Source organism: Oncorhynchus mykiss, chromosome 30 (genome assembly GCF_057628025.1).
Source record: "Oncorhynchus mykiss isolate SJ-2025 chromosome 30, ASM5762802v1, whole genome shotgun sequence".
NCBI lineage: Eukaryota > Metazoa > Chordata > Actinopteri > Salmoniformes > Salmonidae > Oncorhynchus > Oncorhynchus mykiss.
Genome location: NC_143051.1, coordinates 30,539,044 through 30,564,936, shown reverse-complemented (window position 1 = coordinate 30,564,936; position 25,893 = coordinate 30,539,044). Strand labels below are relative to the sequence as shown.

Sequence of the window (25,893 nt, the reverse complement as noted above, 5' to 3'; positions counted from 1 at the left end):
TTACAGAAAAACACCTCACCTAAAGGAAGCGTTCGGGTCCGAACTGCTACAGGCTCTCATACCTCAACCAGATCACCAGGCTTCCCTGCTTCAGGCTCTCATACCTCAACCAGATCACCAGACTTCCCTGCTACAGGCTCTCATACCTCAACCAGATCACCAGGCTTCCCTGCTTCAGGCTCTCATACCTCAACCAGATCACCAGGCTTCCCTGCTACATGCTCTCATACCTCAACCAGATCACCAGGCTTCCCTGCTACAGGCTCTCGTACCTCAACCAGATCACCAGGCTTCCCTGCTACAGGCTCTCATACCTCAACCAGATCACCAGGCTTCCCTGCTTCAGGCTCTCATACCTCAACCAGGCTTCCCTGCTACATGCTCTCATACCTCAACCAGATCACCAGGCTTCCCTGCTTCAGGCTCTCATACCTCAACCAGATCACCAGACTTCCCTGCTACATGCTCTCATACCTCAACCAGATCACCAGGCTTCCCTGCTACAGGCTCTCATACCTCAACCAGATCACCAGGCTTCCCTGCTACAGGCTCTCATACCTCAACCAGATCACCAGGCTTCCCTGCTTCAGGCTCTCATACCTCAACCAGATCACCAGGCTTCCCTGCTACATGCTCTCATACCTCAACCAGATTACCAGGCTTCCCTGCTACAGGCTCTCATACCTCAACCAGATCACCAGGCTTCCCTGCTACAGGCTCTCATACCTCAACCAGATCACCAGGCTTCCCTGCTACAGGCTCTCATACCTCAACCAGATCACCAGGCTTCCCTGCTTCAGGCTCTCATACCTCAACCAGGCTTCCATGCTACATGCTCTCATACCTCAACCAGATCACCAGGCTTCCCTGCTACAGGCTCTCATACCTCAGCCAGATCACCAGGCTTCCCTGCGTCAGGCTCTCATGCCTCAGCCGGCACGTCGGGCTTTCATGCCTTAGCTGGACCGCCAGGCTCCCCTGCTTCCACCAGCTTGTCAGGTTCTCATACCTCAACCGGATCGCCAGACTCCCCTGCCTCAACTGATTTGTCAGGTTCCCGCGCCCCAGTTGACTCCACAAGTTCCCGTGCCTCAGCTGGCGTGACAGGTTCTCGCACATCACACCGGTCCACTCCTGATCCCTGGGTTCATCCCCTTTGAAGGCATCTTGTGGCTGGTGAGGGGGTACTGTCACGTATACTCCCTCTCTGGCCTCTAGGGCATCAGACTGCTGATTATCACACACACCTGTCACCATCGTCTTGCGCACCTGCACCTCATGACACTCACCTGGACTGCATAACCTCCTTGATTATCTTCCCATTAACTGTCACTCCCCTTGGTTCTTTCCTCAGGTGTTTTCATGTCGGTGCATTGTTTGTGTTTTGTGTTCATTGTTTATTTTATTTAAAACACTCATTCCCTGAACTTGCTTCCTGACTCTCAGGGCACTCGTTACATATCATTGCGCTCTCGCATGACTCTCCATAAAATAGGCAGAATTACTAGCTAAATTATTACAAACTTTGTGACCGTGATTTAATAGTTTGCAATTGTGAGAAAATAGCCACCGTCTTGTTTTTATCTCCTGCAAAACTTACTTGACCAGCTGCTTACCTAACTATTGTAGCTAGCATACTGACATAGCTGACTAGCTAGCTATCTCTGCATAAACATTTCTTAGCCTTTTTAAATTAACCTAAAGTTGTAGACTTGCGGCCCAAAATTTAAGAGGAACTGTTATCAGAAATCAGTCTGTAGATCAGCATGTTTCCCCGTGATCGCTAACGTTGCTTTATATCGTTGGGTAGGCTGAGCACAACAGCTGACTCGGGAAGCTACTGCAATGAGTCGCTGCAGAATAGCTCATTCCTGAACACATAATAAAGAATTAGCACTACTACAGTATCTTGCCAATTAGCTTTTTTTGGAAGATTCAACAATGTGTGTTAAGCACTAAGTTAGTAGCGGGTTGGTCAGCAGCATCATTTCACTCACTGGCGCAGATAGCAAGCTAATGTTGTAAAAATGTATGCTAGCTTTGGTACCAATAGTCAAATCATTGAAGCAAAATAATCCTTAGCTAGATGTAAAATGGTGTGACTTCCTCACAAAAAACACATCAACGTTATTTAAAAATGTTTTAATCTTAAATTAATTCTGATGGTTTTGAGGGAGAAATCACATTTTATTGGTCACATATACATGGTTAGCAGATGTTATTGCAAGTGTAGCTAAATGCTTATGCTTCTAGTTCTGACAGTGCAGCAATATCTAACAAGTAATCTAACAATTTACACAACTATATAATACACGCAAATCTAAATAAAGGGATGGAATAGGAATATGTACAAATAAATATATGGATGAGCAATGACCGAGTGGCATAGGCAAGATGCAATAGGTGGTATAACATACAGTATATACATATGGGATGAGAATTGCAATATATGTAAACCTCATTATTAAAGTGCCATTTATAAAGTAACTAACTATTTGTTAGCTGCAACGCAGGACATTTTAAACTTATAGTGTATTTTAGGTTTAAAAAGTCTTCTGAAGTTTGTAATTTCCACTTTGAAATTTCTAACTTCATTTACCCTTATGGAAAATGTATCAACCCCTACAAAAATGTCTATTAATTATAATCCACAAAAAAATTATGACATTTTCCTGTTGCTGCAGGATTATTTTCATGCTAAGGCAAACTGCTAAGGCAAACTGTATTAAGATCTCACATCTGTAGGGGAAACATTGTTCATTTGTCCAGATGGGAGATGAGGAGGTAAGGCAGACCCAGATCCCTTCTGTTTAGCCCTCTGAGACGGGGAGAAGGAGACATGATTAGATGGGTCTCAGGGTGTCCGGTTACCTATAGCCTATACTGTAGTCTCCCAATGAGGCGGTGTTGAGATGCTGCACCACCTCAGGGAACCTGATCCTGATTCTGCCAGCTGTCATTAGTTGCACACAGGAAATGAGGACATATTGGATAGCACTTCATTAGAATGGTCCCTCACAGATGATGTCTAGATGCTCAAACTGTCAACAAACAATGTATTTTTTTTTAAAGCAAGGGAGACCAAGGCACTCTTCATATCATTCAAATGCCTTTATTTGTATGGAATGTTCAATGGAACAAAGATGAAAAACTCTGACTTGTTTCGGCAGCTTGGCCTTCGTCAGGGGGTACACAGATGTATGTTGTACTCCCTGACCAAAGAGCACCTTCTATTTACAAAATGCCTACCATTGTGTACCCTAGCAGTACCCTAGTGCTTCCCTTCCTTAGGTTTTCTACAAACTATCGGTTTCATTTAGTGATTGATAGACTGCAAATTATTTCATGATAGGCCTAATTACTTGTTAAAAACAGTCTAACTACTGACTAAGTACTGTTTGTTGTGGAAGGTGGTGATAGACTGGGTGGTGATATAATTGTTTTTAAGGGGGAATTTGTCTGTAGAAAAAAAATTCAGATATGGCCTTTTATCCTATTTGAAAGACTCCTGTCCTACATATCGACAATAGGATTTCATGGTTTGGTTTATTTCAAGTTGAATTCACATTTGTTGACAACTCAATCCAATGGCAACCAAAATTGGATGTTAATCTGTTGTCTATGTGGGTAGTTACTTTCTGGATAAAGTTACATAATGGTGATAGCGTAGATGTAGCCTACACAGCCTTAGGCGATATGTTTTACCGGCTTTAGACTGCGTGCCTTTCATTTCAGAATTATATAAGCTTCCCTTACTCTACTCTTTCTATGACGGAGATGCATCTGGAAATATTGTGCCTATTGCCAGGCTATACGATACTAGGATTATCACCATGTTTTAGCACCGTTTCAGAATCAAGCTCCACCAATTTCACCTACAATTGTATCAATCAGCACATTGACACTTCTTCTACTTAAAGTATACCATCAGCAAATTGATACTTATTGTAATCTCTGTGTAATGACACTATCATTGTTTGAGCTACAAAACATTAGCCTGCCAGGCTACCACTAATTACATGTGAAAGATGTGCTGTCTGGGAAATTAGATGGACTTGGATGAGATGGATCATATGTATTGGACATGTTGACTGTAATTCTTTAGATGCTCTCACTTGGGTATTTAACCCTTGTGTCGTTCCAGATTATTTTATACACTGCGCTTGACAGAGAGACAGACAGAGGGTTGGATGGAGAGAGAGAGTCTGAGCTGACTTTACCATGATAATCTAATCCCTGTCGAGAGTGCTTTTTTTAGAGAGCAAGTTAATGCTACCGGATTATACTCCTGTGTCCCCCACACCAACCAATCCAGGCTGCAGAGATAGAGAGAGAGGTCTGTGCTCCTCTGTCAGGCCCACCAGGAAAATAGAAGAAACGCCACCTCATATACACAACATCCTGGAATGGCTCAAAATCGTGCCTTAAACTCACGTAGGGGAGCTATACAATGCGTTTGGAAAGTATTCAGACCCCTTTCGTTTTCCCACATTTTGTTATGTTACAGCCTTGTTCTAAAATGGATTCAATCTACACACAGTATCCCATTAAAATGTATGTTGTTCTGTCCTTGAGCTGTTCTTGTCTATTGATGTTCTGTATTATGTCATTCTGTATGTTTCATGTTTTGTGTGGACCCCAGGAAGAGTAGCTTTTTGACAAAAGCTAAAGGGGATCCTAGTAAAATACCAAAATACAACGTAGTGAAAACAGGTTTTTAGTAATATTTGCAAATGTATTAAATATAAAAACAGAAATATTTGATTTACATACAGTGAGGGAAAAAAGTATTTGATCCCCTGCTGATTTTGTAAATTTGCCCACGGACAAAGAAATGATCAGTCTATAATTTTAACGGTAAATTTATTTGAACATTGAGAGACAGAATAACAACAAAAAAATCCATACAAACACATGTCAAAAATGTCATAAATTGATTTGCATTTTAATTATGTCATGTATTGTCATGTTGTGTCTTGTTTCTGTCCTTTCTCTTCACCCTGTCTCCCTCTGCTGGTCGTACTAGGTTACCTTTTCTTCCCCTCTTTCTCCCAGCTGTTCCTTGTCTTCTCTGACTACCTCGTTCACCCCTTTTCCCACCTGTTCCCTTTTTCCCTCTGATTAGGTCTCTATATCTCTCGCTGTTTCTGCTTCTGTCTTTGTCGGATTCTCGTTTGTGTTACTCATGCCTGAACCAGACTATCGTCATGTTTGCTGCAACCTTGTCCTGTCCTGTCGGAATCTGCCGGTCCATCTGAGCCTACGTATGTTTCGTTATTAAAGAAACTCTGTTTACGTTAATTCGCTTTTGGGTCCTCATTTACGCACCTTAACAGAAGAATCCGACCAAGAATGGACCCAGCGACTTCGGATCCTCTCCACTCAGCCGTCGAGATCCAGGGAGCGATGCTAGGCAGACACGAGCAGGAATTGTCTGCTGCTCGACATGCCGTTGAGACCCTGGCCACCCAAGTCTCCAACCTCACAGAACAGGTTCACCATCTCCGCCTCGATCCACCGGCCACTTCCAGGGCTTTCGAATCTCCGGAGCCCAGAATCAATAACCCGCCGTGTTACTCTGGGGAGCCCACTGAATGCCGCTCGTTCCTCACCCAGTGTGATATTGTGTTTTCTCTCCAGCCCAACACTTACTCCAGGAGCACTGCTCGTATCGCCTACGTCATATCTCTCCTTACTGGACGGGCTCGTGAGTGGGGCACGGCAATCTGGGAGGCAAGGGCTGAGTGTACTAACCAGTATCAGGACTTTAAGGAGGAGATGATACGGGTTTTTGATCGATCTGTTTTTGGGGAGGAGGCTTCCAGGGCCCTGTCTTCCCTATGTCAAGGTAATCGATCCATAACAGACTACTCTATTGAGTTTCGCACTCTTGCTGCCTCCAGTGGCTGGAACGAGCCGGCTTTGCTCGCTCGTTTTCTGGAGGGTCTCCGCGCAGAGGTAAAGGATGAGATTCTCTCCCGGGAGGTTCCTTCCAGCGTGGATTCCTTGATTGAACTCGCTATTCGCATTGAGCGACGGGTTGATCTTCGTCACCGAGCTCGTGGAAAGGAGCTCGCGTTCTCCGTTGCCCCCCTCTCCGCATCACTACCATCTTCCTCTGCCGGCTCGGGTGCTGAGCCTATGCAGCTGGGAGGTATCCGCATCTCGACTAAAGAGAGGGAACGGAGAATCACCAACCGCCTCTGTCTCTATTGCGGTTCCGCTGGTCATTTTGTCACTTCATGTCCAGTAAAAGCCAGAGCTCATCAGTAAGCGGAGGGCTACTGGTGAGAGCTACTACTCCTGTCTCTCCTTCGAGATCCTGCACTACCTTGTCGGTCCATCTACGCTGGACCGGTTCGTCTGCTTCCTGCAGTGCCTTGATAGACTCTGGGGCGGAGGGCTGTTTTATGGACGAGACCTGGGCTCGGGAACATGACATTCCTCTCAGACAGTTAAGGGAGTCCACGGCCTTGTTCGCCTTGGATGGTAGTCCTCTCCCCAGGATTCAGCGTGAGACGCTACCTTTAACCCTCACTGTTTCTGGTAATCATAGCGAAACCATTTCTTTTTTAATTTTTCGTTCACCTTTTACACCTGTTGTTTTGGGCCATCCCTGGCTAGTTTGTCATAATCCTTCTATTAATTGGTCTAGTAATTCTATCCTCTCCTGGAACGTCTCTTGTCATGTGAAATGTTTAATGTCTGCTATCCCTCCTGTTTCCTCTGTCTCTTCTTCACAGGAGGAGCCTGGTGATTTGACAGGGGTGCCGGAGGAATATCACGATCTGCGCACGGTGTTCAGTCGGTCCAGGGCCACCTCTCTTCCTCCACACCGGTCGTATGATTGTAGTATTGATCTCCTTCCGGGAACCACTCCCCCTCGGGGTAGACTATACTCTCTGTCGGCTCCCGAACGTAAGGCTCTCGAAGATTATTTGTCTGTAGCTCTTGCCGCCGGTACCATAGTCCCCTCCTCTCCCGCCGGAGCGGGGTTTTTTTTTGTTAAGAAGAAGGACGGGTCCCTGCGCCCCTGCATAGATTATCGAGGGCTGAATGACATAACAGTGAAGAATCGTTATCCGCTTCCTCTTATGTCTTCAGCCTTCGAGATCCTGCAGGGAGCCAGGTTTTTCACTAAGTTGGACCTTCGTAACGCTTACCATCTCGTGCGCATCAGGGAGGGGGACGAGTGGAAGACGGCGTTTAACACTCCGTTAGGGCACTTTGAATACCGGGTTCTTCCTTTCGGCCTCGCTAACGCTCCAGCTGTCTTTCAGGCATTAGTCAATGATGTCCTGAGAGACATGCTGAACATCTTTGTTTTCGTTTACCTTGACGATATCCTGATTTTTTCACCGTCACTCCAGATTCATGTTCAGCACGTTCGACGTGTCCTCCAGCGCCTTTTAGAGAATTGTCTTTTTGTGAAGGCTGAGAAGTGCTCTTTTCATGCCTCCTCCGTCACATTTCTCGGTTCTGTTATTTCCGCTGAAGGCATTAAGATGGATCCCGCTAAGGTCCAAGCTGTCATTGATTGGCCCGTCCCTAAGTCACGCGTCGAGCTGCAGCGCTTTCTCGGCTTCGCGAACTTCTATCGTCGTTTCATCCGTAATTTCGGTCAGGTGGCAGCTCCTCTCACAGCCCTTACTTCTGTCAAGACGTGCTTTAAGTGGTCCGTTTCCGCCCAGGGAGCTTTTGATCTCCTCAAGAATCGTTTTACATCCGCACCTATCCTTGTTACACCTGACGTCTCTAGACAGTTCGTTGTCGAGGTTGACGCGTCAGAGGTGGGCGTGGGAGCCATTCTTTCTCAGCGCTCCCTCTCTGACGACAAGGTCCACCCTTGCGCGTATTTTTCTCATCGCCTGTCGCCGTCGGAACGTAACTATGATGTGGGAAACCGCGAACTGCTCGCCATCCGCTTAGCCCTAGGCGAATGGCGACAGTGGTTGGAGGGGGCGACCGTTCCTTTTGTCGTTTGGACTGACCATAGGAACCTTGAGTACATCCGTTCTGCCAAACGACTTAATGCGCGTCAGGCGCGCTGGGCGCTGTTTTTCGCTCGTTTCGAGTTCGTGATTTCTTATCGTCCGGGCTCTAAGAACACCAAGCCTGATGCTTTATCTCGTCTCTTCAGTTCTTCAGTAGCCTCCACTGACCCCGAGGGGATTCTCCCTGAGGGGCGTGTTGTCGGGTTGACTGTCTGTGGAATTGAGAGGCAGGTAAAGCAAGCACTCACTCAAACTCCGTCGCCGCGCGCTTGTCCTAGGAACCTTCTTTTCGTTCCCGTTCCTACTCGTCTGGCCGTTCTTCAGTGGGCTCACTCTGCCAAGTTAGCCGGCCACCCTGGCGTTCGGGGTACGCTTGCTTCCATTCGCCAGCGTTTTTGGTGGCCCACCCGGGAGCATGACACGCGTCGTTTCGTGGCTGCTTGTTCGGTCTGCGCGCAGACTAAGTCCGGTAACTCCCCTCCTGCCGGCCGTCTCAGGCCGCTTCCCATTCCCTCTCGACCGTGGTCTCACATCGCCTTAGATTTTGTCACCGGACTGCCTTCGTCAGCGGGGAAGACTGTTATTCTTACGGTTGTCGACAGGTTCTCTAAGGCGGCTCATTTTATTCCCCTTGCTAAGCTTCCTTCTGCTAAAGAGACGGCACAAATCATCATCGAGAATGTTTTCAGAATTCATGGCCTTCCGTCAGACGTCGTTTCGGACAGAGGTCCGCAATTCACGTCTCAATTTTGGAGGGAGTTTTGCCGTTTGATTGGGGCTTCCGTCAGTCTCTCTTCCGGCTTTCACCCCCAGTCTAACGGTCAAGCAGAACGGGCCAATCAGACTATTGGTCGCATCTTACGCAGTCTTTCTTTTCGCAACCCTGCGTCTTGGTCAGAACAGCTCCCCTGGGCAGAATACGCCCACAACTCGCTTCCTTCGTCTGCGACCGGGCTATCTCCTTTTCAGAGTAGCCTCGGGTACCAGCCTCCGCTGTTCTCATCTCAGTTCGCCGAGTCCAGCGTCCCCTCCGCTCAGGCTTTTGTCCAACGTTGCGAGCGCACCTGGAAGAGGGTCAGGTCTGCACTTTGCCGTTATAGGGCGCAGACTGTGAGAGCTGCTAATAAGCGTAGAACTAAGAGTCCTAGATATTGTCGCGGTCAGAGAGTTTGGCTCTCCACTCAGAACCTTCCCCTTAAGACAGCTTCTCGCAAGTTGACCCCGCGGTTCATTGGTCCGTTCCGTATTTTTTTTTAGATCATTAATCCTGTCGCAGTGCGACTTCTTCTTCCGCGATATCTTCGTCGCGTCCACCCGGTCTTCCATGTCTCCTGTGTTAATCCCGTTCTTCGCGCCCCCGCTCGTCTCCCCCCCCCCCCCCCATCCTTGTCGAGGGCGCACCTATCTACAGCGTCCGTAAGATTTTGGACATGCGTCCTCGGGGCCGTGGTCATCAGTACCTAGTGGATTGGGAGGGGTACGGTCCTGAGGAGAGGAGTTGGGTTCCCTCTCGGGACGTGCTGGACCGTTCGCTGATCGATGATTTCCTCCGTTGCCGCCAGGTTTCCTCCTCGAGTGCGCCAGGAGGCGCTCGGTGAGTGGGGGGGTACTGTCATGTATTGTCATGTTGTGTCTTGTTTCTGTCCTTTCTCTTCACCCTGTCTCCCTCTGCTGGTCGTACTAGGTTACCTTTTCTTCCCCTCTTTCTCCCAGCTGTTCCTTGTCTTCTCTGACTACCTCGTTCACCCCTTTTCCCACCTGTTCCCTTTTTCCCTCTGATTAGGTCTCTATATCTCTCGCTGTTTCTGCTTCTGTCTTTGTCGGATTCTCGTTTGTGTTACTCATGCCTGAACCAGACTATCGTCATGTTTGCTGCAACCTTGTCCTGTCCTGTCGGAATCTGCCGGTCCATCTGAGCCTACGTATGTTTCGTTATTAAAGAAACTCTGTTTACGTTAATTCGCTTTTGGGTCCTCATTTACGCACCTTAACAAATTAGGGAAATACGTATTTGACCCCTCTCAATCAGAAAGATTTCTGGCTCCTAGGTGTCTTTTATACAGGTAACGAGCTGAGATTAGGAGCACACTCTTGTGAGGAATCAGCCCAGAGCTACACGGGAGGATCTTGTCAATGATCTCAAGGCAGCTGGGACCATAGTCACCAAGAAAACAATTGGTAACACACTACGCCGTGAAGGACTGAAATCCTGCAGCGCCCGCAAGGTCCCCGTGCTCAAGAAAGCACATATACATGCCCGTCTGAAGTTTGCCAATGAACATCTGAATGATTCAGAGGACAACTGGGTGAAGGTGTTGTGGTCAGATGAGACCAAAATGAAGATCTTTGGCATCAACTCAACTCGCCGTGTTTGGAGGAATGCTGCCTATGACCCCAAGAACACCATCCCCACCGTCAAACATGGAGGTGGAAACATTATGCTTTGGGGGTGTTTTTCTGCTAAGAGGACAGGAAAACTTCACCGCATCAAAGGGACGATGGACAGGGCCAGGTACCGTCAAATCTTGGGTGAGAACCTCCTTCCCTCAGCTAGGGCATTGAAAATGGGTCGTGGATGGGTATTCCAGCATGACAATGACCCAAAACACACGGCCAAGGCAACAAAGGAGTGGCTCAAGAAGAGGCACATTAAGGTCCTGGAGTGGCCTAGCCAGTCTCCAGACCTTAATCCCATAGAAAATCTGTGGAGGGAGCTAAAGGTTCAAGTTGCCAAACGTCGGCCTCGAAACCTTAATGACTTGGAGAAGATCTGCAAAGAGGAGTGGGATAAAATCCTTCCTGAGATGTGTGCAAACCTGGTGGCCAACTACAAGAAACGTCTGACCTCTGTGATTGCCAACAAGGGTTTTGCCACCAAGTACTAAGTCATGTTTTGCAGAGGGGTCAAATACTTATTTCCCTCATTAAAATGCAAATCAATTTATAACATTTCTGACATGCGTTTTTCTGGATTTTTTTGTTGTTATTCTGTCTCTTACTGTTCAAATAAACCTACCATTAAAATTATAGACTGATCCTTTCTTTGTCAGTGGGCAAATGTACAAAATCAGCAGGGGATCAAATACTTTTTTTCCCTCACTGTAAGTATTCATACTCTTTGCTATGAGACTTGAAATTGAGCTCAGGTGCATGATGTTTCCATTGCTATGGAATGTTGAGACGTTTCTACAATTTGAATGTAATTCACCTGTGGTAAATTCAATTGATTGGACATGATTTGGAAAGGCACAGACCTGTCTATATACTGTATGGTCCCACAGTTGACAGTACATGTCAAAGCAAAAACCAAGCCATGAGGTTGAAGGAATTCTCTGTAGAACTCTAAGACAGGATTGTGTCGAGGCACCGATCTGGGGAAGGGTACCAAAAAAATGTCTGCAGCATTGAAGGTTCCCAAGAACACAGGGCCTCCATCATTCTTAAATGGAAGAAGTTTAAAACCACCAAGGTTCTACCTAGAGCTGGCCGCCCGGCTAAACTGAGCAATCGAGAGAGAAGGGTCTTGGTCAGGGAGGTGACCAAGAAGCCGATGGTCACTCTGACAGAGCTATAGAGTTCCTCTGTGGAGATGGGAGAACATTCCAGAAGGACAACCATCTCTGCAGCACTCCAACAATCAGGCCTTTATGGTAGAGTGGCCAGACGGAAGCCACTCCTTAGTAAAAGGCACGACTGGTTGATGCTTATTTATAAAACCCTCCTAGGCCTCACTCCTCCCTATCTGAGATACCTACTGCAGCCCTCATCCTCCACATACAGCACCCGTTCTGCCAGGCACATTCTGTTAAAGGTCCCCAAAGCACACACATTCCTGTGTTGCTCCTCTTTTCAGTTCGCTGCAGCTATTGACAGGAACGAGCTGCAAAAAACACTCAAACTGGACAGTCTTATCTCCATTTCGTCATTCAAAGATTCAATGATGGAGACTCTTACTGACACTCGTGGCTGCTTCGCGTGATGTGTTGTTGCCTCTATCTTCTTGCCTTTGTGCTGTTGCTTGCCAGCAGAATACCACCCTGCATTCCACTGCTGGCTTGCTTTTGAAGCTAAGCAGGTTTAGTCCTGGATGGGAGACCAGATGCTACTGGAAGTGGTGTTGGGGGGCCAGTAGGAGGCACCCTTTCCTCTGGTCTAAAAAAATATATCCCAATAGCCCAAGGTGGTAATTGGGGATACTGCCCTCTGTAGGGTGCTGTCATTTGGAAGGGATTTTAAACAGGTGTCCTGACTCTCTGTGGACACGAAAGATCCCATGGCACTTATTGTAAGAGTAGGGATGTTAACCCTGGTGTCCTGGCTAAATTCCCAATCTGTCCCTCATACTATCGCAGGCACCTAATCAGCCCCAGTTTACAGTTGTCTCCTTCATCCCTCTCCCCTGTAACTATTCCCCAGGTTGTTGCTGTAAATGAGAATGTGTTCTCAGTCAACTTACCAGGTTAAATAAGTAAAATGTTTGTGCTGTGTTGCTGCCATGCTATGTTGTTATCTTAGGTCTCTCTTTCTGTAGTGTTGTGGTGTCTCTCTTGTCATGATGGGTGTTTTGTCCTATATTAAACGTTTAAATCCCAGCCCCCGTCCCCGCAGGAGGCCTTTTGCCTTTCAGTAGGTTGTCATTGTAAATAAGAATTTGTTCTTAACTGGCTTGACTAGTTAAATAAAAAAAAATGAAATGTGCGTTTTGCATGTGTTTTCTTCATTCCTTCAACTTCCGTGCTCAAGATACCTTCCTGGCTTACCTCCAGCACATTGCAGAGGTGTAGCAGGCCTGGAATGTTAAAAGGCAGCTCATTGAGCAGCTCATCACATGCTATCAAGTCCCTGTGTATTTGTTGTGTAACAGGGAGGGAGAGTTGAACAAGGAGTGCGATGGGAGTGTGATGTGTGTTTGCTGTCTTTCCCTCCAAAATGAACACACACACACACACACACACACACACACACACACACACACACACACACACACACACAGCGGCAGCAGCAGCATAACCACACCAGCTGCCGGAAGCCTTAAGGGCCAGACATGCTGTGTGTTTGCACGAGTGCACATTTGGCACCTCTTATGCCATAACATAATGCTTAAACAAAGCATGAACAATGAGACTTCATCCTATGTCTTACTCTTATTTTAACAATCACCTTTTTTGCTTTTTTTGTGGGATATATTACTAGATCTTTTTTTGTGGATTTGGGAGAGTGGTGTCATGGGAATGGTGACCAGACATCCTTCCTCATATGTCTGTTTTGCTGATTGACATCTATAAACAGTATTTCTAACACTCCCATTGTGTGGAACACACCCATACAAAGTGAGTTTATGTAACACATCTATATACAGCGTTTCTTACACAACTGCACTGTTTTTCGTACAAATGTACCATGTTTTTCTTACCTGTATACACTGTGTTTGAGACACATCTACAGTGTTTTCTGACACACCTGTATCCAATATTTCTTACGTACTGTATCTATCCAGGACAGTGTTTATGCGTGTCATTAAGCAGCATTTTAGACAATGTGTGTAACATATCTACACACTGTTCTGACACATCTATAAACTGTTTCTTTCTTACCTAGACATATGGTGTTTCATACATGTGTTTCTGACATGTTTCTACACACAGTGAGTCTGTGTTTCTTGCACGCCTACACACAGTGAGTCTGTGTTTCTTGCACGCCTACACACAGTGAGTCTGTGTTTCTTGCACGCCTACACACAGTGAGTCTGTGTTTCTTGCACGCCTACACACAGTGAGTCTGTGTTTCTTGCACGCCTACACACAGTGAGTCTGTGTTTCTTGCACGCCTACACACAGTGAGTCTGTGTTTCTTGCACGTCTACACACAGTGAGTCTGTGTTTCTTGCACGTCTACACACAGTGAGTCTGTGTTTTGTATACATCTATAACACAGTGTTTCTGACACGTCTTCACATAGTGGGCCTCCGGTATGTGGATTAGTCAGTGTGGCGGATGCTCAAGCTGCAGTACGGCCTGGTAAACAAAGCCTCATTTAAACGGCCTCTACACTGTGACCTAACCGCAACAGACGGCTGTCACCCTCGTTGCTTCTGTAGACCAAATAGGGACACTTTAGGACCGAAGAGGGTCCCTTTGTTATCAAAGTGGAGGCATCTCCCAGCATATCTCTGTTGCTTAATTTACTATCACTCTCTCTTGTATTTTAAGTTGTCTTGTCTCCTGTTTTGTCTGCTATTTTATACCTTCCACCTACAAAACAATCAGGGTGAAACCTTGGGCTCCCGAGGGGCGCAGCGGTCTAAGACACTGCATCTTAGTGTGAGAGGCGTCACTGTAGTCCCTGGTTTGAATCCAGGCTGCATCACATCCGGCCATGATTGGGAGTCCCACAGGGTGGCGCACAATTGGCCCGGCGTCGTCCAGGTTTGGCCGGGGTAGACATATCTCCCTCACTAACTTTAAGCATCAGCTGTGAGAGCAGCTGACCGATCGCTGCAGCTGTGCCCAGCCCATCTGTAAATAGCCCATCCGACTACCTACCTCATCCCCATATTGTTTATATTTACTTTTTTTGTTGCTCTTTTCTACTTGCACGTCATTATATGCACGTCTATCACTCCAGTGTTAATTTGCTAAATTGTAAATACTTCGCTACTATTGACCTATTTATTGCCTTACCTCCTTACTCCATTTGCACACACTGTATATAGATTTTTCAATTGTGTTATTGACTGTACTTTTGTTTATCCGACGTGTAACTCTGTGTTGTTGTTTATTGTCGCACTGCTTTGCTTTATCTTGTCCAGTTGTAAGTGAGAACTTGTTCTCAACTAGCTTACATGGTTAAATAAAGGTGAAATAAAAAAATAAAAAATAAGAATTTGTTCTTAACTGACTTGCCTAGTTAAATAAAGGTAAAATAAAACAATTATAACACTGGGATGCATTCACCCAATCCCAAATTGACCCCTACCCTCTATGAAATGAAACAATTAGATAGGTGTAAGCAATACCATAATAACTGCCCCTTGCCCTTTGATAAACTCACAGGAATGTTCACCTCATTGTGTACGCCTATCCAATCCTTACAGATCTAGGACGGACTAGGGCAGAGTTTCCCAAACTCTGTCCTCAGTGCCCCAAGGGATGCATTTTGGTTTTTGCCCGAACAACTACACAGCTCATTCAAATGATCAACGGTTGATGATTGGTTGATTATTTGAAAGAGCTGTGTAGTTGTTAGGGCAAAAAACAAAAGGTGAACCCCTTGGGGCCCTGAGGACCGAGTTTGGGAAAACCTGCCCTACTCCGTCCTAGATCTGTAAGGATTGGATAGGCGTAGGGGGCTAGAGGTTTGGAACACTGACATAATCGCACTGTATAGCATAATATTAGCATAGGGACGGTCACATGTTAGCACTAGTGGCTGTGTTGGCACAGTTTGCGGTTGGTTGAGAGAACGTATGTGGATGACTTCCGCACGTACTCACGTACTCAGACATGGGTGCACTGATGCGTGCACACAGCCACACACATACATGTATTCACTTACTGTCGCTCTCTTTCTCTCACTCACCACACACACGTGTCTATACACACACACACACACACACATATACATACACAGGCTCTTAGCTCAGCAGCAGAGCCCTGGCCATGGGGAGTTTGTGCTGAGCTGGTTTGGACGTGAGTACAGCTGACTGGACATGGCTATTCATCTGTCAAAGAAAAGAGGGGGAGAAAAGGGAGAGGGAGAGAGGGTCTGTAAAGAACAAATTCAGCCCAGAGCAACATGTTTGGCATTCTGCGCCTGTGTGTGTATCCTCCATCGGTTTATCCTGTTTTTTTTTTTGTTCCTGTGTGTGTGTGTGTGTGTGTGTGTCTAAAGCATCACACTTCCAGTTTTTTTTATTGAATGTTATATCCGCTCTGTTTTCATTGAATGTGTTATCTAGCTAAACTATAGCCTACATCAGGGTTCTCCGACTCTGTTCCTGGAGAACTACCCTGCTGATGGTTTTTGCTCCAACCCCAGTTGTAAATAACCTGATTCAGCTTTTCAACCAGCGAATTATTAGAATCCGGTGTGCTAGATTAGGGTTGGAGTGAAAACCTACAGGATGGCAGCTCTCCAGGGACAGTGTTGGAAACCCCCAGCCTATATTGCCTTCCTTCATGGAGACCAATCGAGGGAACACTGCCCCTCTCATCTTCAATAGAGCTTACCTCTTTGAAAGGTTCAACACAGAGTTAATATATCTTTAGAGGCACACTTACAATTTGTTTTGAATTGTAAATACTGCAGATTGTACATTTTTGCACTTAGTTTCTATTGGCATGCTGTCTATTGCACAAATCAATGATCATTCAAGATCATGGTCTTCTCTATTAGGCCCATTTCTGTTTAGTTTGGGCTTTCGAAGAACACAGAGATTCACATGAACAGTGACTAATAAAGAAACAGCCAGATGTCAGAGAGGTCGGAATACACAACACACTCTGTCAGAAGCCTTCTCGCTCCACTAAATGACACAGCATGTGTTTAAACCCCCTCAAAGAAAGCCTCTTTTTGTTTTGTGTGTGTGTGTGTGTTTGTGGGTGTTTGAGTGTGTGTGTGTGTGTGTGTGTGTTCTATTCAGGAAGGTATGGTGGAGTTGTTTAGTTTCTAAGTATGTCTAGATGTCTGTCTTACATTTTTGTAGCTTGTTCTCATTGGTCCAAAATGATGGGAGCAGTATGCTGAATTGAATTTGAGAGTTTCAAAAAAGATGAAGCATATAGGCTAGTCAAGGTTCCTATATGTATTTTTAAGACCCAAGACCTAACAATTCCCTCGAGTGCCTAGTTGGAAATACTACATATAGACACACGCACGCACGCACACACACACACACTCGTTATGTTATTTGATCCTCGTGGGGACCTAAATGTATTTCCATTCAAAATCCTATTTTCTCTAATACCTAACCCGTAACCCTAAACCTAACCCCTTACCCTAACCATAATTCTAACCGTAATAGTAAACCTAACCCCTTACCCTAACCCTAATTCTAACCGTAATAGTAAACCTAACCCCTTACCCTAACCATAATTCTAACTGTAATAGTAAACCTAACCCCTTACCCTAACCATAATTCTAACCGTAATAGTAAACCTAACCCCTTACCCTAACCATAATTCTAACTGTAATAGTAAACCTAACCCCTTACCCTAACCATAATTCTAACCGTAATAGTAAACCTAACCCCTTACCCTAACCATAATTCTAACCGTAATAGTAAACCTAACCCTAAACCTAACCCCTTACCCTAACCATAATTCTAACCGTAATAGTAAACCTAACCCTAAACCTAACCCTTTAACCTAACCATAATTCTAACCGTAATAGTAAACCTAACCCCTTACCCTAACCATAATTCTAACCGTAATAGTAAACCTAACCCCTTACCCTAACCATAATTCTAACCATAATAGTAAACCTAACCCTAAACCTAACCCCTTACCCTAACCATAATTCTAACCGTAATAGTAAACCTAACCCCTTACCCTAACCATAATTCTAACTGTAATAGTAAACCTAACCCCTTACCCTAACCATAATTCTAACCGTAATAGTAAACCTAACCCCTTACCCTAACCATAATTCTAACCGTAATAGTAAACCTAACCCTAAACCTAACCCCTTACCCTAACCATAATTCTAACCGTAATAGTAAACCTAACCCTAAACCTAACCCTTTAACCTAACCATAATTCTAACCGTAATAGTAAACCTAACCCCTTACCCTAACCATAATTCTAACCGTAATAGTAAACCTAACCCCTTACCCTAACCATAATTCTAACCATAATAGTAAACCTAACCCTAAACCTAACCCCTTACCCTAACCATAATTCTAACCGTAATAGTAAACCTAACCCCTTACCCTAACCATAATTCTAACCGTAATAGTAAATCTAACCCTAAACCTAACCCCTTACCCTAACCATAATTCTAATCGTAATAGTAAACATAACCCCTTACCCTAACCATAATTCTAACCGTAATAGTAAACCTAACCCTAAACCTAACCCCTTACCCTAACCATAATTCTAACCATAATAGTAAACCTAACCCCTTACCCTAACCATAATTCTAACCGTAATAGTAAACCTAACCCCTTACCCTAACCATAATTCTAACCGTAATAGTAAACCTAACCCCTTACCCTAACCATAATTCTAACCGTAATAGTAAACCTAACCCTAAACCTAACCATAATTCTAACCGTAATAGTAAACCTAACCCTAAACCTAACCCCTTAACCTAACCATAATTCTAACCGTAATAGTAAACCTAACCCCTTACCCTAACCATAATTCTAACCGTAATAGTAAACCTAACCCTAAACCCAAAGCCTAAAATAGCATTTGTCCTCATGGGGACGAGGGAGAATTCTTCTTGATTTACTATACTTGTGTGGACCTTTGGAGATTTTAGGTCCCCACAATGGTAGAAGAACCAACACACACAGGACTTTTGGCCTCCACTACCATCTGTTGCCTCCTTTCGCTCTGACATCATCCCACCATCCCCCTATTGTGTTAACCCCTCATCACCCGGCCTTCACCTTAACCTCTTAATTACCACTAACCACCCCCCTCCCTGTCCCCCCCACCCAGAGACACTGTGCCACTCGCTCCGTGTGCTAATCCGTCAGCGTCTGCCCTCAACACCTGCCGCCACACTCGTCTAACTCAACTCCCATTCTGGAGCCCATGCCAGTTTCTTCTCTATTTCGCCCGGTAGAGCGCGCACAGCGAAAAGCCCAAAGTGGCGGGCACACACACACATGCTGAGACACACACACACGAACACATGCACGCACGCACGCACACAGGCACACACACATACATGCGCACACACACACACGGCTGAGAATAGATAGGTCTCTTTTGTCACCCCCCCCCCCCCCCCCCCCCCCCCCCCCAAGTCCACTGCCCTCCCACCCCCAGACATCTTTTGCAGGGCGCTGAAGTGTAGGGCGCTGGGCCCATTGTCCAACAATGGCCACCGTAGGACCCCAAGGACCCCCTGGTGATAGGTGGAGGGCGAGACGTGAGGAAATGTGACAGTTCTGGTGCAGCTGACACAATGGTGTTTCTTTCCCGCAGGCTGCCTGCCCTGCGTTGGCTTTAAGAGAGCCCGGGCACTTTTCTCCCTGTTGTAGTTGTCGAGAAGGAAACCAACATCTTCTGCTGTGGTCTGGAAATTACTGCCAATTACTTGGCTGTAATGGATGTGTGTATATCATCCACAGAAATAAAAAGCAACTTGGAACCGATGCCCCTTCACAAAGATAAACGCTTATCTTAGACATGAATAATGATTTTTCTGAAGATGTTTGATATAGGAACACATTTTGTTTTATTTGACTTTAGGTGATCTAGTGTGCTGGAGGTTGATTACGAAAACAGATTTATCATATATTCTCGTGATTATACTGACGCCACCTGCCCCTTTTCATCATTTCTTTGCCTTTGCTTTTCTCTCAGTGTGTCTTCTAGGAGTGAGGTTAACTACTGTTTGTTGATGATGGCACATTTAGTCATTTCCCTTCATATTACTACCACTCTCAATGTGACCTTGGCATCCACTGACAGTATTGGGATTGTGTGAGTGCGTGTGTATGTGTGTGTGAGTTTCAGTCTGCATGTGTGAGTGTGTATGACTGTGTGTGTGTGTGTGTGTGTGTGTATGTGTGTATGAGATGGAGAGAAATAAATGTAGTTTGTTGATAATGGCATATTGATGGGGTTTGGAATGGACTGGCCCTGAGGCCTCATCCTGACTGGTCAGGACTGAATGCAACTCTTCATGCTTCACTAAACACACTCAACTAAGGCATGGGGAACAGAGGACACGAGCGCACACACACACACACTTTCAGTATAAGCTTCCTTTAAGGACAACCGTCAATCATCCTGTTCGGGACAATAGCCATTCCAAAATCAGTGTCATGCAAATTCTCTCCCTCTCCTCTTTCTTACACACACTGTTACATTTATAAAACTGAAATATACACAGACGTAACACCCTCTTACGTTGTGACAGTGAAACATACACAGTGAGAAACGGACTATGTAGAAAGTAGGATTTTTAGTAATAATGCTTATACTTAAACACGTTGCACTGGGGCCCCGTGGGAGAAGCTCTTTCAAATGATTGCAAACTGTTGTTAGGGTGTGGTAAAAATGATGTTATTAACTGAGTATACCAGGGAACGGGATGTGTCATTTTTATTTATTAGCAACCATCATTCTAAAGAGGCTAGTCCTTTAGTGTCACGCCCTGACCTTAGAGAGCCTTTTTATGTCTCTATTTGGTTTGGTCGGGGTGTGATTTGGAGTGGGCATTATATGTTCTGTGTTTTTGTATTTCTATGTTTTGGCCGGGTATGGTTCTCAATCAGGGACAGCTGTCTATCGTCGTCGCTGATTGGGAATCATAGTTAGGCAGCCTTTTCCCCTTTTGTCATTGTGGGAAGTTATCTTTGTTAGTGGCACTATAGCCCTGTAAACTTCACGGTTGTTTTTCGTTTGTTGTTTTGTTGGCGACATTTACTAAAATAAAAGCAAAATGTACGCTCACAACGCTGCACTTTGGCCTACTTCTTTCGAGGGCCATGACATTTGGACAAAGTTGCCTTGTTGTTGATGACTGTGGCATGATAGCATTTCCTCTCTATTTGACCTCCTGGTGACTGTGCCAACTGCGTTCTTTCTGTCTCTGGGTTGAAAATATAGCCTACCAGATGTCAGTTACTGTATTGGTTGTGTGATTATCATATAACCTATTATTAGATTCTAAATGTTTTCTAATAGTTTTTTTCTTGTGTTTTCAGGTGTTTTTCAATGATCATCTCTCCAGTCTTAATGTCGGTTAAAGAAAATCCCTCCAACAACAGAAGTAAAGCAATATCTACAAACATGTCCCCCATTGCAATCACTATGACAACCTTATGACTTTGGAACACACGGGTTAGTTTTCTTCGTCAGGGATACTTGAGCTACCACAGCCCTGGGGCCGGAAATGGAGGTGGAGCCGAAGCAGGAGCAGGCGGACCAAAGCAAGGCCGACGCTGTCAAGAGGGACCAGGAGGAGTACGATGCGACGGTCTCTGGCCACACCTGTGGCCTCTGTGGACGGGGCTTCCCTCTCCTGAGCTCGCTGTCCCAGCACATGCGCAGGCACACTGGGGAGAAGCCCTACAAGTGTCCCTACTGTGAACACCGGGCCGCTCAGAAGGGCAGCCTGAAAGCCCACATCCGCAGCCACAAGCTGGGCCTGCTCAACCGGAGCCTGGGCAAGTTGGACTGTGAGGAGGGGGTCGGGGAGCAAGGACAAACACAGGGGGACCCTAAGAAACTGGATAGTCCCGCTGACAACCTCGCCAATGGCACCTCGGCCAAGAAGCACAAAGTCAATGGCAAGACGAAAAGCTCCAAGCAGAAAGGCGAAGAAGCAGTCGTCCAGGAGGACTGCAAGGAGGACGAGCCGCAAACCATGACTGAGGGCGACTCACTTCCGGGAGGGACCTTCTGGGTGGACAATGGGGACGGTGCGGGTTCCTTTCCCTGCGGCTCTTGCAGCCAGGTCTTCCCCCAGGCCCTGCTCCTCAAGGCCCACATGAAGAAGCATCGAGGCTCCCTGGACCACGGTTGCCGCATTTGCGGCCGGCGCTTCCGCCAGGCCTGGTTTCTCCAGAGCCACATGCGGATTCATCGGGCCAAGAGCCAGCTGCGGGGTGGGAGTGGCGACAGCAGTGAGTCCCAGACCACCCTCAACGGGGTCCCCCGGGAGCCGGCGTCCCTGGTGAACGAGGACTGTCTCTACGAGCTGTGTGCCGGCTGCGGCAACTTCTTCTACGACCGCAAGACCCTCCGGCTGCACGAGAGGGTCCACAAGCAGAGCCACACCCCCAGCAAGCCGCCGCAGCAAGACCCCGACAAAAGCTCGTCGTCACCCGCCGCCAAGAGGCGCTTCCTGGAATGCCTTAACCTCAGGGCAGCCGGGGCTGGAGAGGCAGCTATAGAGGGGAATCTTGGAAGACGGATCCCCGAGCTGGACCCGGTATGCAGTTACCAGGCCTGGCAGTTGGTCACCAGAGGATGTGTGGTAGAGGTGACAGATAAAAGCCTAGGCTGGGAGGAGAGGCTGGTGGATGCCGAGGTGGCGTTTGCCCGGGAGAAGGGCGAGTATGTGCCTCTGAAACAGGAGAAGCGAAAGAGGCAGCTGGACTCCTCCCAAAGAAAGAAGAAGAAAGGGGCCCAGGATGTTGTCATTAATGGTGGCAGCGGTGGGATTTCCCACCAGCAGGGTGACAGTAGAAATAGCCGCACCTTATTGAATGGGCTCAGTCCAGAGACGTTTGGGATATTGCAGAAAAAGAAGGTGAAAGATGGTCATCAGTCCATCAAGCCAGCCACTAAATCAAACTCTGCCAGTCAGCCCAGCACACCAAGACATGAAGATTCTCTATCTTCCTCTTCCATAAAGAGGAATAGTATCAAGGATCCAACCTATGAAGGTAAGACAAAAAAAATGCCTAGATTAGCAACAATAATTAGATTTTATTTAAATGACATGACAAAGGGCATCTTGGTCGTATTCACCCTTAAAATCATGATTGAAAAGGGAACATTTTGTTTACTACTACAGCAATAACAATGACCCCCCCCCCCCCCAATTTCAGACATTACCATACCAAATTCCATTCCCATACTATATTCTTTGATGTATATCACAGTTTTCAGTGTGATTCAGTCATGTTTGTTTTGGTTTCTATTGCTACTCAGTCCTGAGTTATGGTCAATCTATTTTCACGTGGTAAAAGGGAGACCTCACCTCATGTGTTGATTCATCAATTTACACATCTTAGCATAACTAAACGCCTCTGTGTATGTGGGCACATTTCTCTCCCGAGCTGCTGAGGTATGTAGCGTACTTAGCATAGTAGACTGCAGATTGAGCAGTATGTCAAACAGGGACCTGTTTTTATGTTATGGTTTAATTGCCTGTATTCATGTACAGCAACTGATTATTGGAGACAAGACAGTCTGAAAAGTGATGCTGCTTTGACTGTTAAACTCTGTGATAGGATAATAAATGGTTCCCTTCCGAGTCCTCTTGATAACAGTATTAACCAAGAACCGGAAGTACATGGTAAATATGCCCATATCGAGCAACTCAGAAGTTTGTAATAGGCTTTTAATGTTTGAAATTGCACTCATGACATTGACAAGCAAAAGTGATAGATATAATTATGAATTCTGTAGCACTTTCAGTTCAGTTTTCCAGTTAAAAACTGGCCTTCAGTTGCCATGGAGCAGTACTCATACAGGTAAAATGTGTGTTTCGCAGTTGCCTTTAGGTTGCCACTGAAAATTAATTGGTGTTATGGCACCATCGTGTGGCATGGATTGCCCATTACACCCTTCATCCTACATAAAGAAATATGAAAGGCCTTTACATCTGGTACTTTGCTAAATGAGGCATAACCCTTTCTGTACCATTCATATAGGTAAATGACCTATGGAGAATAGCATGACAATGTACTCCTTTCTCATCCATGTGTTTGTTAAATCATGTTAGCACTTATTAAATCTTCATACTTTGCTGAAGCTCATTTTCTTAAAATGTCTGTTTTTCAATATGAGCTTAGTCTAACTGTACTCTGCAATCCACAGATACCAAGCCATACCTCTGCGAGCACTGTGATTTCCACACCAGTGACCCCTCTTCCTTCACATCCCACATGCACAAGCAGCACAAGGATGTCAGGGATGCACATCATCACATACTGGGAGCTATTATGGAAGAACCAAGCCACGGCGCTCCCAAGGCCTCAGGTTATGTGGAATATCTCCGGCTGAAGAGCACACTGCTCAGCCAGCCCTACACAAATCCCTACGTCTGTCCTCCTGGCCAGGAGAGGGCGGCATCAAGCTGCCAGTCGGAGAAGTCGAGGAGCCTAAAAGTCAAAGGGCAATCCTCTCAGGATGCCATCATCTACGCCAGCCTCCTCAACCTGTCTGCCCCGCCCGATGGCCAGGACGAGGATGGCGGTGTGAATCCTGTGGCAGCAGCGTCTGAGGGTCAGCTGGTCAGACACCAGTGTCCGTTCTGCTCCCACACAACCCATTACCTGGAGGTGCTGTGGATCCACCAGCGTGTGGCCCACAGGGTGGATAGTGGCAGCTCCCTGGCCCCCAAGTGGGCCCCCTGCGTCACCGGCTTCAAGGGCCCCAAGGCTGCTGGACGGCGCACGGGGCCCCCGCCCTTTCTGGAGGGCAAAGACTGCCCGGCACTCTCAGTCCCCCGGGCCCAGCGCACACAAGCCCCAGGTTCCACCGCCACACATCCTTCAGGTGGAGGCACCAAGAGGCCAAAGACCCACCCAAGCAGTACAACTACTACTTCCCAGCCCAACACCAGCCAGGCCATGGTGTCAGCGTCGCGTACCTCTACAAGGTCTCCCCCTGGTGGTGGGAAGTCACTCCTACCTCAAAAAAAGAAGTCGAGCCGCCCAACCCATATGGAGGAGGTGGCAAATAAGAGCGTCCGATCTAAAACGAAAGCCCACCCCAAAGCTCCTGCCGCCACCACCACCGCCTCAACCATCATTCAAGGCTTCTCCCAGCAGTCGACAAGCAGCCCCAAAACCGGACATTATCGGGCGGCTGCCGAGGGAAGGCTGCTTCCGCAAGAGGGCCTCGGCTTTATTCTCGCCAGGAACCATGGCTGGGCCGACCACACGTCCCATCTTACCCCAGACAGAACTCACCTCCACCCCCAGCCCCACCCACACCCCCACAGCCGTCCACGGGATCCACCTGCAGCCCTGAAAGGTCAAGACCTTTGGTCAGTCACAAACATGTTTGGGGCGGAGGGCAGCAGCGGGTACCTGGCACCCACCACCACCCTCGGCCACGGGAAGACGGAGTTGACTGCTGTGAACAGCAGAGACACCCCGATGGACATGGGCATCCTGGGTCTGTTGAAGAACTACAGCCCCCACGAGCTGGCAGCTCTCTACCAGCACTGGGGCTTTGTAGATCCCAGGCTTGACCCACAAGGTAAGGAGGGATTGAGTGTTGGGTAATGTAGTCCATTAATTGGCAGTGAAAATGGTTGTATAATGTTCACCACAGCCCTACATAATTCAGCATGTGTACAGACACACTGAGAGGGAGAAAGATAGACAGACATTCACAAAACTGACCATGTCCTTTGCACTGTACACTAAGGTCCTTTTGAGAGTAGCAACTCTAACCTGCAGCTTGTCGTCGTAGATATCATCATCATCCTCTTTAGCCCTTTGAGTCACATTTAATAACGTGACCTTTAAAAATATTTATATTTGTCCTCCACCTTTTCTCTTTTTCTATGAGTGTTTTGGCATGAATGCTAATAGCTTTGGGAAACATGTTTACCAAGGCCGACAGAAGGACATGTTTCTGCCGGTGATAGTACCAGTCAAGGAATAGGTCTCTGTCTAGTGTTGACCTGTGTGTAGGTCCTGGGGTGGTGTGTGTGTGTGTGTGTGTGCGCGTGTGTCAGTATGTGCATGCATGGATCACAGTGACACAGATGGGCAGTGGGCACCCAGTGCTGTGTGACAAGGGTGTGTGTGTGTGTGTGTGTGTGTGTGTGTGTGTGTGTGTGTGTGTGTGTGTGTGTGTCTGAGAGAATGAGAATGATAGAGGTGGCAAGTCCACACACACAGAGTAAATTCCATGGCCAGGACATCAGAGAGACATGACACAATTGGAGTGACAGTGGGGGGAAAGCTCAGCAAGCAAGTACAGGGAAGGAGAGAGAGACAGAGGAAAGAGATGGAGAAACAGGCAGTGAA

General features: G+C 46.6%; 1 protein-coding gene across 1 annotated transcript in view; it reads left to right on the top strand.

Moving 5' to 3' along the window:
* Positions 1-25,893, top strand: part of LOC110488254 (zinc finger protein 516) — a 41,398-nt gene that overhangs the window by 9,935 nt on the left and 5,570 nt on the right. The window contains exons 2-3 of the mRNA XM_036971342.2: positions 20,881-22,566; positions 23,726-25,114. Coding sequence (XP_036827237.2) covers positions 21,069-22,566; positions 23,726-25,114 — 2,887 coding nt within the window. The 5' untranslated portion in view covers positions 20,881-21,068. The remainder of the gene's footprint in view (positions 1-20,880; positions 22,567-23,725; positions 25,115-25,893) is intronic.